The sequence below is a fragment of the Panthera pardus genome, unplaced genomic scaffold (assembly GCF_024362965.1).
Source record: "Panthera pardus isolate Hobbes unplaced genomic scaffold, ASM2436296v1 HiC_scaffold_21, whole genome shotgun sequence".
In the NCBI taxonomy this organism is placed as follows: Eukaryota; Metazoa; Chordata; class Mammalia; order Carnivora; family Felidae; genus Panthera; species Panthera pardus.
In genome coordinates, this window is record NW_026526777.1 from 48,012,003 (window position 1) to 48,026,685 (window position 14,683).

General features: G+C 39.5%; 1 protein-coding gene across 3 annotated transcripts in view; it reads right to left on the bottom strand.

Moving 5' to 3' along the window:
* SOAT1 (sterol O-acyltransferase 1) overlaps window positions 1-14,683 on the bottom strand; it is a 79,240-nt gene continuing 64,557 nt past the window's right edge. For all 3 annotated transcript variants that reach the window (XM_053909216.1, XM_053909215.1, XM_019426459.2), the window contains 5 exons: window positions 13,148-13,245; window positions 11,902-12,000; window positions 10,447-10,582; window positions 2,992-3,137; window positions 1-1,755 (listed from right to left, as the gene is read on the bottom strand). In XM_053909216.1, coding sequence (XP_053765191.1) covers window positions 1,699-1,755; window positions 2,992-3,137; window positions 10,447-10,582; window positions 11,902-12,000; window positions 13,148-13,245 — 536 coding nt within the window. In that variant the 3' untranslated portion in view covers window positions 1-1,698. The remainder of the gene's footprint in view (window positions 1,756-2,991; window positions 3,138-10,446; window positions 10,583-11,901; window positions 12,001-13,147; window positions 13,246-14,683) is intronic.

Here is a 14,683-nt window from a genome sequence, read left to right on the forward strand (position 1 = left end):
TTGACTCATTTTAATTTTTAATAAAAATGCCAGAAAGTACAAGCTATATTAAAGCAATCTGTGGAGGTTATGGCTCCATTACAGTTACCAGACCACTGTATAGACAATTACTGTTTGGGAACATGGGAGTTACTTTTTAAAAAATAACCTCCTTTCACATGCACTTTTGTCTGTTAAAAAGCTGGATTTGGTGTTTGGGAATGGCCTGAACTCATATGGATCAAAGGTATTGGAATAAAATTGGTAATGAGGCTGGATACTTGTGGTACAAATTCAGGTGTGTTTACTAACAAAGTCTATTTACCTTCTTATGAGACTCAAGCAGACTTTAAAACAGTTCCAAAAAGATGTCCCAAAACTTTTTGGATGGAAGTAGGGCTGTTATAATAGCAAGATGACTTCTCAAGGTGGCTACTCCAAGTAAGAATCCTCTTTTGGGTAATTCTTCGGTCTCACTTCACTGAGTGGAAACTTCAACTACATTGTCGCGGGTATCCCGTTCAGTGCTTGGTCTTTACAAACATAATCACACCTCATACGTACGAACAAAACAATTCCTGCACACCACACTTTATCAGCAATGGGCATCTTATAACACGGAAACATCACATAATAGAGTACCTTTTCTTCAAAATGATCACATATTAATTTGTTTCACCTAAAGCGTACTACCATTAAAAATGCCATAATTGAGCAATGCAGAAGCCAGCTTCTGGATCTTTAAAAATCACTTTAATATTAATGGAGGTGATTAATACTTATATGTCACAGACTTATTAGTGTGCAAAATGTTTCAAGTCAGTATTTATTAAACAATAAGTATACCAAAGGGTACTTCTAAATAACTTCCAAAAAGTTATTACCTTAAAATTTAAACAAAGCAGTTACCTTCCACATAAATTCCATGATAAAATAATTTAAACACACGATTGATGCAGCAAGTCTTTAAAAATTGCTTTGGAAACTGTACAAGGAAGCGTTTTTCTTTGTCCTGTGTCACTTCTTTCTTTTTCCCTTCCTACTTCTGTCCCCCTCAGTTTATAATATTTCGGATGTAAACTCAGGAATTCAAAATGAACGGTATAATTTTGCTTCACAGAAATTATGACCTACACCTTATAGAGAAACAAGGCAAAAACTGAATAGAACTGTACTTCTTTCCAAAAAAAAAAAAAAAACAAAAAACAACTAAGATGTATAACAAGATTATCTTTGGAAACTAGTTATTTCCCCTCTACTAAAAACAGCAAGATGTTCCACATTATTTTTTCTTTCCCAAGTACACAGTTAATTAGCATACATTCCAACAGTGTGCATGAAAAAATTTCTAAGCCTAAAATATTTAAATGATTTCTTCGTGTTTTGGCTAATTCAGTGGCCAAGAAAACATATTTAGTCATGATGTTTAAATGGAGTCAAAAAACAAAAAGCCAGCAAAAATCTGTCATTATGTCAGCTATAAGTCTCCCTTCTCCCAAAAAGGTAGGGGGGGAAAAAAAAAGTACTGCTTCAAGTACACAAGATTCCAGTAAACTTCCAACATCTCAGCTGACCTAGGAATGGAGTAAGCCATCTGTAAAGCCTGGAGTGGTCCAAATAGCACAGATCACTTCAGTAACAGCTGGAAACAGATGCTGGCCCCAAATCAGGCAGAAATCCCATCTTCAGTGTCAAGGAATGAAACGGGAGTCCAAGCTTCTAAAACACGTACCGACAAGTCCAGGAACGCGGACGGATATAATCCAGAAATGTGGGCTTCGATGGGGAAAAAAGAAGGGAAGAGTGGCTTATTTGCAGGCACTGTGAGCACGAGGTGTCAGGGTAGATAGGGGTGTTAATGCTACACACCGCACAGTTTTACAATGCCTCCCAGCACTTCCGTAACCTCTAAGCTGTAAGCAGCTCACTAATTCAAAAGATTTTTATCTGCAATACAGATTATACCGATTTACAAGTTTTACACAAAGCTTCTGACCAAATTCCAAACAGGCACTACCTCTTTCCTGTATCTTGCATTTTATCTTAGCACAGGCCTACTTTTGGTGGTCTAAAATCTAAATGGTGGTAGGGTGAGGATGATGAAATATATACACAAATTACTATAATATGAGGTTTGAAATGACTAAATTATCTAAATGAGAACAGATGAAGCACCGTGAAAGGTCAGAAATGGGAAAAGACTGGAGCAAGAATCTGAAAAAGCTGGAAGATGTTGCATCCAAACCGGATTTGAAAAGAAAATCTGACAGGTGGATTTGGACTGCAGAGAGTACCATAACCAGAGACAGCCCAAAGCAGCTAGTTCAGATGTAAAAAGGGGGTTAACAGGAAATAAGGAGGGAGCATTGGGGCAGCATAACAAAAACAAGGCCGTAGGAGAAGCTTTGGGAGAGAAGCTGATTAACTGGACTCTAGGCAACTTCAGTCATAGGTCCCCGTGAGAGATACTCAAGTAGATAGATCAAGGAGGCACCATTAAATATTCGGGAGTTCTCCATACGCAACTAAAAGTGAAGGCTCTAAAAATGAGAATCGTACATAATTACAAACAACAACAACAAAATCAAGGGAAAAGGGATCCTAGGCATATGAGTGTAGCTGGACTTTTTCACAAACAGTTCACTATTCTGGGATGACGTGGTGGCAGGAGGGGCACACGTGCCATTGAGAAGACTCTGCAGAACACCACATTTTCAGGACGAAAATTTTCAGGAAGGAAATCAGAAGACACTACAGAAAAAGCAGTGAAAGGGGGAGAAAAAAAGAGAGAGAGAACCGAAAACTAGGAGTGCTCAGTGTAAACAAAACCAGAGAAAAGAAAAATTTCAAAGAGTGTGCAGTAAGATCAAATAATAAGCTAACCCTTTTACCTCCCTCCCCTTAACATTAATCTGGCATCATCTCCACTACTCTTCTTAATATTGCCCACGAACCCTCACAACCAGGGGGCGAAAACATTGCTTTTCCGCTCCAGCCTGAATGAGGACTCACATTTTTCAGAGGACAGTGCTGACGTGCATACCACTCTTGGGAATAAAAGCACAGGATGACTCCGTTGCCCGCGAAAAGGGAAGTCCACACCATAACATTCCAAAATGGCCTTTTCCGACTATCATTGACAATGAAGTTGAAAGCCACTGAAGTCAGAAAGATGATAAAAAATGTAACAATCTGTCAGGAAATAAGTGGCTTCAGATATATGCTCTGATCATCATCACAATGAGCATCAACTGTGGGTATTCAGGTTTATTTATTTTTACAGGTATACAGGTCTTCTAAGTGAAAATGAAACTTCAGAGTTAAAATTTATCAGTGATTAATTGGAAATCAAATAATATTCAGGACAGGTGAAAATATATTTCATGGACTCATTCATATTTAACCTTGTCCCTCCACCCACCCACCCAAAAAAGGGTCCATGTTTTTCAGGGAGAGAACACTGAATTGTTTAAAGTTTTCATGACCTCCCAAATTACTGTTGTCATTAGTCTTCAAGGCTCTTTATGTCCATTTCTCTACTTCAAATTTAAGCACCCTGCAACAGTGTGTGTTTAAATTACTCAAAATCAATGTTGTAAGCATCTCACAAACACTGCCTCGAAATGGTATTAACTAACATCTGGTTTTCTAGACTGCCTTATAGATTTTTTTCTTTTTTAATTAATTTATTTAAATTTAAGTCAGTTAACATACAGTGTAGTACTGGTTTCAGGAGAAGAGCCCAATGATTTATCACTTACATATAACATGCAGTGCTCATCCCAGCAAGTGCTCTCCTTAATGCCCATCACCCATTTAGGCCATCTCTCCACCCAACACCCTCCAGCAACCCTCTTTCTTCTCTGTAGTTAAGAGTTTCTTATGGTTTGCCTCTCTCTGTTTTTATCTTATTTTTCCTTCCCCTCCTCTATGTCCATGTTGTGTTTCTTAAATTCCACAAGTGAAATCAATGATATTTATCTTCCTATGACAGACTTTTTGCCTAGAATACACTCTAGTTCCACTCGTGTTGTTGCAAATGGCAAGATTTCATTCTTTTTGATCGCTAAGTAATATTCCATTGTATATGTAAACCATGTCTTCTTTATCCATCTATCAGTCAATGGACATCTGGGCTTTTTCCATAATTGGCTACTGTTAATAGCGCTACTATAAACACTGGAGTGTATGTGCCCCCTTTGAATCACCATTTTTGTATCCTTTGGATAAATACATAGTAGCGCAATTGCTGGCTGGTAGGGTAGTTCTATTTTTAATTTTTTGAGGAACCTTCATACTGTTTTCCAGAGTAGCTGCACCAGTTTGCATTCCCACCAACACTACAAAAGGGTTCCCCTTTCTCTGCATCCTCACCAACATCTGCTGTTTCCTCAGTTATTTTAGCCATTCTGACAGGTGTAAGGTGGTATCTTACTGTGGTTTTGATTTGTATTTCTCTGATGAGGAGTGATGTTGAACATCTTTTCATGTGTCTGTTAGCCATCTGGATGTCTTCTTTAGAAAAGTGTCTATTCATGTCTTTTGCCCATTTCTTCATCGGATTATTTCTTTTCTAGGTGTTGAGTTTGATAAGCTCTTTATAGATTTTGGATAGTAACCCTTTATCTGATACATCATTTGCAAATATCCTCTCCCATTTCATCAGTTGACTCTGGGGTTGCTGATTGTTTCCTTCACTGTGCAGAAGCTTTTTATCTTGATGAGGTCCCAATAGTTCATTTTTGCTTTTGTTTTCTTGCCTCCAGAGAAATGTCTAGTAAGAAGCTGCTGAGGCTGAGGTCAAAGAGGTTACTGCCTGATTTCTCCTCTAGGATTTTGATGGTTTCCTGTCTCACATTTACGTCTTTCATCCATTTTGAATTTAATTTTGTATATGGTGTAAGAAAGTGATCCAGTTTCATTCTTCTGCATGTCACTGTCCAGTTTTCCCAGCACCATTTGCTGAAGAGACCATCTTTTTTCCATTGGACACTCTTTCCTGCTTTGTTGAAGATTAGTACACCATAGATTTGTGGGTCCATTTCTGGGTCCCTATTCTATTCCATTGATCTATGTGTTTGTTTCTGTGCTAGTACCATACTGTTTTGATGATTACAGCTTTACAATAAAGCTTGAAGGCCAAAATTTTGATGCCTCCAGCTTTGGTTTTCTTTTACAACATTAGATTATTCAGGGTCTTTTCTGGTTCCATACAAATTTTACAATTGTTTGTACTAGCTCTGTGAAGAGTGCTGGTGTTACTTTGATAGTGATTACATTGAATGTACATTGCTTTGGGTGGTACAGACATTTTAACAATATTTATTCATCCAATCCATGAGCGTGGAATGTTTTTCCATTTCTTTGTGTCTTCCTTAATTTCTTCCATAAGCTTTCTATAGTTTTCAGCATACAGATCATTTATCTCTTTGGTTATTTATCTCTAGGTATCTTATGGTTTTTGGCACAAATGTAAATGGGATAGACTCCTTGATTTCTCTTTCTGCTGCTTTATTATTTGGGTATAGAAATGCAACCAATTTCTCTACGCTGATTTTATATCCTGCAACTTTGCTGAATTCATATATCAGTTCTAACGGTTTTTTGGTGGGGTGTTTCAGGTTTTCCATGTAGAGTATCACGTCATCTGCAAAATGTAAAAGTTTGACTTCTTCGTTGCCAATCTGGATGCCTTTTATCTTTTTGTTATCTGATTGCTGATGCTAGGACTTCCAGTACATAACAGTGGTGAGAGTGGACATCACTGTTGTGTTCCTGATCTTAGGGGAAAGTTCTGTTTTTCCCCATAGAAGATGATATTGGCTGTGGGATCTTCATAAATGGTCTTTAAGATGTTGAGGTAAGTTCCTTCTATCCTTACTTTCTTGGGGGTTTTCATCAAGAAGAGATGCTGTACTTTGTCAAATACTTTTTCTGCATCTGTGGAGATGATCATAGGGTTCTTATCCTTTCTTCTATTAATGTGGTATATCATATTGATTGATTTGCAAATATGGAACCAGCCTGCAGCCCAGGAATAAATCCCACTTGATCATGGTGAATAATCCTTTTAATGTACTGTTGAATTTGATTTGCTAGTATCTTGATGAAAATTTTTGTATCCACGTTCATCAGGGATACTGGCCTTTTAATTCCCCTTTTTAGTGGGGTCTTTACCTGGTTTTGGAATAAAAGTAATGCTGGCTTCATCGAATGAGTTTGGAAGCTTTCCCTCCATTTCTATTTTATGAAACAGTTTGAGAAGAATAGTTATTAACTCTGCTTTAAGTGTCTGGTAGAGTTCCCCTGGGAAGCCATCTGGCCAAGGACTCTTATTTGTTGGGAGATTTTTGATAAATGATTCAATTTCTTTGTTGGTTATAGGCCTGCTCAAATTTTCTATTTCTTCCTGTTTCAGTTTTGGTAGTGTGTGGGTTTCTAGGAATTTGTCCATTTCTTCCAGATTGCCCAGTGTGTTGGTATATAATTTTTCATAGTATTCTCTTATAATTGCTTGTATTTCTGTGCTGTTGGTTGTGATTTTTCCTCTGTCATTCATGATTTTACCTATTTGGGTCCTTTCTCATTCTTTTTGGTAAGTCTGGCTAGGGGGTTACCAATTTTGTTTATTCTTTCAAAGAACCAGCATTTAGTTTCATTGATCTGTTACTGTTTTTCTGTATCATTTATTTCTGCTCTAGTCTTTATTATGTCCCTTCTTCTGCTGGCTTTAGGCTTTATTTGCTGCTCCTTTTCCAGCTCCTTTTGGTATAAGGTTAGGTTGTGTACTTGTGACCTTCCCTGCCTCTTGAGATAGGCCTGAATTGCCATGTACTTTCCTCTTCTGACTGCTTTGCTGTAACCCAAAGGGTTTGGACTGTCATGTTTTCATTTTAAACAGCTTCCATGTTTTTTTGTTTTTTTCTTATTTCTTAATTTCCTGGTTAACTCATTCTTTAACTTCCATGTATTTGAAAGTTTTCCAAATTTTTTCTTGTGGTTTACTTGCATGGTATGATACAGATTTTTTTCTACCTGTTGAGAGCTGATTTGTGACCCAGTATGTGATCTATTCCAGAAAATGTTCCATGTGCACTCAAGAAGAATGTATGTTCTGCTGCTTTAGGATGAAATGTTCTGAATATATCTGTTAAGTCCAACCCATCCAGTGAGTCACTCAAAGCCACTGTTGATTTTCTGTCCATTGTTAGATCATCTGTCCATTGCTATTAGTGGGATATTAATGTCCCCTACTATAATGGCATTATTATCAATGAGTTTATGTTGTTATTAATTGATTTATATATTTGGGTGCTCCCACATTGTAAGTGTTGTTACAGTTGTTAGATTTTCTTGATGGATAGACCCACTATGATATAATGCCCTTCTTCATCTTGTTACAGTCTATGCTTTAAAATAGTTTGTCTGATATAAATATGGCTCTTCTGGCTTTCTTTTGACCTCCATTAGCATAACAGATGGTTTGCCATCCCCTCACTTTCAATCTGCAGGTGTCTTTAGGTCTAAAATGCTCTCTTGTAGGCAGAATACAGATGGATCTTGTTTTTTAATTCATTCTGATACCCTATGTCTTTTGGTTGGAGCATTTAGTCCATTTACATTCCAGGTAATTATTGAAAGATAGAGGAGTTTAGTGCTATTGTGTTATGTGTAGAGTTGGGTGTTTCTGGTGACATTCTCTGGTCCTTTGTAGTCTTTGTTGCTTTGGTCTTTTTTTCCTCCACTCAGACCCCCTTTAAATTTCTTGCAGGGTGGTTTAGTGGTCATGAACTCCTTAGTTTTTGTCTGGGAAAGCTTTTCTTTTTAAGTTTATTTATTTTTAATGAGAGAGGGGTAGGGAGGGGCAGAGAGTGAGAGAGAATCCCAGTCAGGATCCGTACCGTCAACACAGAGCCCAAAGCAGGGCTTGAAGTCGGACGCTTAACTGAGCCAGCCACCCAGGTGTCCTGGTCTGGGAAACTCTTCATCTCTCCTTCTATTCTGAATGACAGTCTTGCTGGATAAAGCATTCCCGGCTGCAGATTTTTTCCCATTCAGCACATTGAATATTTCCTGCGAATCACTTCTGGTCTGCCAAGTTTCAGTGAACAGGTCTACTACTAACCTTAGGTGTCTAGCCTTGTAGATTAAGGACCTTTTGTCCCTAGCTGCTTTCAGAATTCTCTCTTTATCTTTGTATTATGCAAGTTTCGCTATATGTCATGGTGTTGGCCTGTTTGTGTTGACTTCGGTGGGAGTTCTCTTGCCTCTTGGACTTGGATGCCTGTTTCCTTCCCCAGATCAGGGAAGTTCTCAGCTATAATTTGTTCAAATAAACCTTCTGCCTCTCTTTCCCACTCTTCTTCTGGGACTTTATGATATAGATATTGTTCCGTTTCATGGGATCATTGGGTTTCCTAAGTCTTCCCTTGTGATCTAACACTTTCCTTTCCCTTTTCCAGCTTCATTATTTTCTACAATTTTACCTTCTATATCACCTATTCTCTCCTCTGCTTCTTCAATCCTCGTTTTCACTGTATCCAGTTTGTTTTGCATCTTAGTTATAGGATCTTTTATTTCAGCCTGATTAGTTCTTAGGTCTTTGATCTCTGCAGCAAGGGTTCTCTGGTGTCTTCCAGGCTTTTTTCAAGACTAGCTAGTAGACTTACGACTCTTGTTTTCAATTCTTGTTCAGATATATTGTTTTTGTCTATTTTGAGTAAGTCCCTACCCATGATTTCTTCTTGACCTTTCCTTTGGGGAGAATTCCTCTGTCTTGTCACTTTGGCTAAGTTTCTGTCTTCTGTGTGTTTTAAAATCTTGTTACATTTCCTAGACCTGAGAGCAATGCTGTTAAAAAGGGGCTGTACACTGTCTGGGGCCTGGCACTCGAGGAAGTGTTTCTGGTATATGGTGTGCACTCTGCTGTTGCATTCTGGCTGCTCTTTCCCACTGGTCAGTCCTCTGCAGAGCTCCTCCTTGTCTGCAGTGAGGGAGTGTTTGGACCTTTAACTAGCTGTGTTTTGATTTGTTTGTTGGAGTAACCCTGGAAAACAGGAGGAGAGAGGGAAAGCCTGATCCCCCCCACCCACCACCAAAAAGGAAAAAAAAAAAAAAGGAAACAAAAGGGAACAACAACAACAAAAAAACTCTCAAACAGAGAATCAAAAAACTATACGGCTGATTCCAAACAAAAAGGGAAAAAAAAAGAAAAAGAAGAAAAAATAAAAAAGCCCCTTCCAAAAAAAAGAGAAAAGAAAATGAAAAAAACAAACAAGAAACTATAAGCCTGGTTCCAAAAGAAAAAAAGAAAAAAGAATTGCAGGTGTCATTGTCAAGCACTCGATTTTCAGTGCACTTGGTGCATGCTGGGTGCTGGCTGTGCTGGTCTGGAGGAGAGGCCAGTTGTGGTTGAGTTGGGTCAGCCAGTCTTGCTCCAGTAAATAAGCAGTTGCCAGGCACGAAGGGGCGGGGTTTGGTGTAAGGAAGTCCTGCCTCCACTGGGGGCAGCTGTGTTGTTCTCTGAAGTCCCACAATGTTGATGTTGGGGGAGGGGGAATGGTGCCATCCCAATCTCTCAACCCTGGACCGGGGATCTCATACCTCCTGGTATTCAGGCAGCCCTCACCGAATAGCGAGGGCAGTCAGCTTGCCCTGTGCTACAACTATCCTGCACCTTCTCCTTGCAGACAGCTGGGATCCAAAACCCAGCGTCTAAAAGGACCCAGCATCATACAGATCTGCTCCCCTCCTCTGGGGTAGAGCCTCTCTACCTTCATGATGAAAGGCCTTTGGCTGGCACCTACTGGGTCTTTTGTCCTTGGGGAGGCAAGAAACCCTCTTCCAAGAGTACTCCAGGAAGGAGAATGTTCCCTCCCAATGCGCCCCAGAGATCTCTACACCACTCTATACACTCCAGGACCAACTCCCTCCTCCCCAGGAGCGCACGCCAACAGCTCCAATCCAGAGAAGGTTGCACACTTCCAAAACCTCAAGAGTTTGAGCTCGGAATGCAGTTTGCAAACAAACACAAAAACAGAATTAGACACTTGGTGCTTCTCGCTCCCCAGTCCATGGTCCAGAGAAGTTTTCCTCTTGTGCTAACCCAGTGCCACACTTCCTAAATCCCTCTCTCTTTCTCTCTCTCCCTTTTGTCTCTTCACAGAAAGGGTTCCCTCCCTTCCATGGCATTGCCATTTTCCTCTCCCCTAATTCACTTCCACTCGCCTAGTATCTGCCAAGCTCTCTTCCTCCAACTGTGGAGATTCTTCCGCCACTCCGCAGATCAATTTCCTGGGTGTTTCAAGTGATCTGACCTCAATACTAGCTATGTTTGAGGGATGAGGAAAGCCCAGGGATCCCCCTACTTCTCCACCATCTTAACTCCTTGCCTCTATGCTGCCTTGTATTTTCTCAATTTCTCTTTTACCTTGATACTCGGTACTCACAGCGTGCCAAGATACTTACTTCCAAAGAACATGAAGAGCACGAAAAGCACTGGATAGAAAAAGTTCAAGCAAACAGCCAAGGCATATTCATGCACTACAGCAGACACAGCAAAGACAGCTAACATGGCAGCCCATTTGAATCTCTTTGTGAAAAACTAGGATAAAAGGAGAATAGGAAAAAGTCATTTTTTAAAAAGTAATAAGCATGAACTATACACAGCTGACCCTTGATTTTCTTATAACATTTTCTTTTCTCTAGCCTACTTTATTGTAAGAATATAGTATGTAATAAATACATATAACATGCAAAACATGTGTTAACCAACTATTTGTTACCAGTAAGGCTTCCAGCCAATAGTAGGTGATTAGTAGTTAAGTTTTGGGGGACTCAAAAAATTATATGTGAATTTTTGACTGTGTGGGAGGGTCTGCACTCTTAACCCTTGTGCTGTTCAAGAGTTAACTGTATATAAGACTTAAAATTATCACATGCTAAAGGCACCTATTTAATTATGTTGGTATTTGATTTTTCTGATCTACTCCTTGGATTAAATGAAATGTAGTGAAATAATTACAAAAAACATCTAATGCTTAAGAATCCTTATTTTAGTAAAATGAGGCATTGTCAAAGCCATTAATGTCAAAGGATCTGGGCATATTTTCAAAAACTTATTTGTAACTTCTATTTGTAATTCACTACCACAGACCACAGTTTTCATATATAGATGGACACATCACATCCAATCTCAACGTTCAGAGTAACACTGTATGATAGATAGGACAGGCATCCTCCCCATTTTCACAGGTAACTAAATTATGATTTATTTGGAAGGAAGCGACATGCCTTGTCCATAAGTGAAACTATATTTACAAATGAAAGAACACTCACTCGACTATAGCGCTATTTGCACATCATGCTATTGCTTAACCCAACAGTCACTTACTTAACAACTAAAATCTGCAATCCAGAGATACCAGCATTAATCAATCACGAGATTCAAGATTACACTTCATCAGTCTAAATAGATTCCATTCTAAAGAAGGTCTCAAAGACACATATCACCAACTGGAGATACACCAAACATAAATGTTTCCCTTTTTTTCGCAAAGAAACAAAAACAAAAACAAAAACAAAAACAAAAACCAAGAAGCTAGATTATTTGTTGGCAATCAGATTCAAAGAAACGATCCATTACTGGTAGATGATTTCAACGTCTCCAAATGCCTCCATGCGTTCTTACTGTAACCATGTAAACTAAAACCCAAAGCAAAACCATGGTATTAGATCTAGTAATTGTACATACTAGTCTCTAAGGAGTAGTGTTCAAAGCATAAGGTTTCTTAGACATATAGACCTAAATGGCCCACAGCAAACTGAAGACAACTAAGTATAACTTCTTCCAGCGGCACAATACTAATACCTTCTGGAAAAGAATCTCCATTTTTTGAACATCAACTAAATCTTGCTGCTTACCCAAAGAAAGTCCTTGTAAGCATAGTAATACAGCCAGTCATGAACTACCACATTCCAGGTCCTGTAATAGTTAGAGTATGATGTAGAGTTCCACCAATCCTGAGGGAAAAAAAGCAAAGGTTCAGAACTACACACACACACACACACACACACACACACACATACACAGAGAACCAAAGCAAAACATGCTGAACGTTCCTAAAGAGCACACACACACAACATAATATCCAGTGTGTTATAATTTGTTAGTCCATACGCTGATGTCAGAAAAAACTTAAAAGGCATTCTGGTTATTAGTGTTCAATAAGACATGAATTCTGGTTCTGAAGTCCCTAAGCTCATTTTGTCTCATTATTAAAGAAGTTACGATGGAAGATACAGAACATACAGAATTATTAAATCTAAGGTTCATCTAAACAGCAAATCCCCTTACCTTGCTAAAACACAAGGAGACAATTCTAAGGTCATGTAGACTTAGTGTGCAAACCTGAAGAAACGTCCACTGGTACCACAAGGGACAAAATTTACGTTGCACAAGGGAGTGAGACAATGGTTACCTGCAAGTCCCGGTGCGCCTTCATACATATCTTGCTCCCTACTTTCAGATCAAACCAATGGAATCAGAAAGCTACAATTTACAACCCACACTCCCAGTTTCTTTCAGAAAGGAGTGCAAGGCTTTGGGTGTTGCCAGATGAACCACGAAGAAACAAACCTCCAGAGGGCTTTAGGCAGGGTCACAGAACACTGTGAGCAACCCCGCTCCTGTGTGAAGCTTAATTCCAACTTTGCAAGTATAAGAATACTATCTTAAGCATAATTGAGGCCTTTCAAAATAAAGGAGGGAAAAGTGATTTCCTTTATGAACTATTACACAATCCTACACAATTTGCTAAGAAGATCGCTCCTACAGCACCAGAGAGCCAATTTCAGATGAAGGATCAGCAAAGTCTCATGATGCCCTCTGGACACTTGCTTTCCCACTTCATCACCCACACAGGTACCAGCAGAAACTTTACACTTTATTAAGGGAGCAGATATTAGAGGCAGAAGATGTGGCTGTGAGGCTGTGCTAACTGCATCAGTATCAGAATTTCGGACTTAATGTTGGTAAAACTTATGGAAAAAAAATTTCACAACGTTTATGTTAAAAAGCTAGTAGCCAACAATGTTCAAATACTTAACAATGAAGATGGAAGTACTTAAGAAAAATGGGAAAAGAAAGAGAAGTGCAAGTATACATTACCCTATAAAACATCCTGTCACCGAAGCATAACATCTCAGCAAAGGCATTGAGCCAGCAGTGCAAAAAGGCAAAAAACATAAGGAACAGTATCAGCACACCTAAAAATAAGATGAACAATATTAAGAGTCTTTCCAAATAGTTCATATACCTAGCAGTTAATTTTTTTAATGTTTATTTATTTTTGAAAGAGTGCATGCACAAATGAGAGGGGCAGAGAGAGAGGGGGACAGACGATCTGAAGCAGACTCTGCGTTCACAGCAGAGTCCAACGTGGGGCTCAAACTCACGAACCACAGGATCATGACCTGAGCCAAAGTCGGATGCTTAATGGACTGAGCCACCGTGGCACCCCCCAGCAATTAATTTTATGTCACCATTTGCTTAGTCGTAATTTTTCTGTAAAATAAAAGTTACTGTTCCAGCTTACCCATTCAAGTGATGACAGAATGTTCTTTTGAAAGTGATTTTAATTTTAGAAAGCAATAATTACCTTCCAAGTGGGTTTCAAGATAAAAAGAAAAAAAAACAACCTAGGTCATTTGTTAAGTTTATCTGATTTGAGAGAGAAGGAATGCTAGTGGGGGAGGGAGAGGGGGAGGGGGAGGGCAGGGAGAGAGAGAGAGAATCCCAAGCAGGCTCCACACTGTCAGTGCAGAGCCTGATGCGGGGCTCAAACTCACACAAACCATGAGATGATGACATGAGCCAATGTCAGACGCTTCACCAACTGAGCCACCCAGGTACCCCATGACCCAGCCTGTTTTTAATAGAAATGCCTAGATGAAACCTGCTTCAGACTCTGTGTCTCCCTCTCTCTCTGCCCCTCTCCTGCTCACACACACACTCTCTCTCTCTCTCTCAAAAATAAAAATTAAAAAAATTTTAAAAGAAAAAAAGAAATGCCTAAATGTACGGCTTAACTTGGTACCCAAGGCCTTTTAAAATCTGGCCCTCATGCATTCCTCTAAACCAACTGCTTAAACCTGTGGGAGATTTTGGGGCACCTGGGTAGCTCAGTGGGTTGAGCATCCGACTTCAGCTCAGGTCATGATCTCACGGTTCACGAGCTCGAGCCCTGCATCGGGCTCTGTGCTGACAGCTCAGAGCCTGGAGCGTGCTTTGGATTCTGTATCTCCCTCTCTTTCTACTCCTCCCCTGCTCACACTCTGTCTCTCTCAAAAATAAATAAAGATAAAAAAAACAAAAACAAAAACAAAAACGGAGGGAGATCTTGCTCCTCAGAGAACATCTGACAATTCTGGACACATGTCATTGTCACGACTCAAGGCATAGGGGCTGTACTACTGGTATCTAATTAGAGAGGTGGGGATGCTGCTAAATATCCTACAATACACAAGATAGCCTCCCCAAACGGAGTTATCCAGCAAAATGTCCAAAGTGACCAAGTTAACCAATCTGACTCTACTCGCACTGCTGTAAACATGGTCCATGACTGGACTCCTGCCGTCCTAAAATCCTCCGTATGCCTCTGCTTCCATCCCACCACCTAAAAGCACATTTCCACCAGTTCTCTGC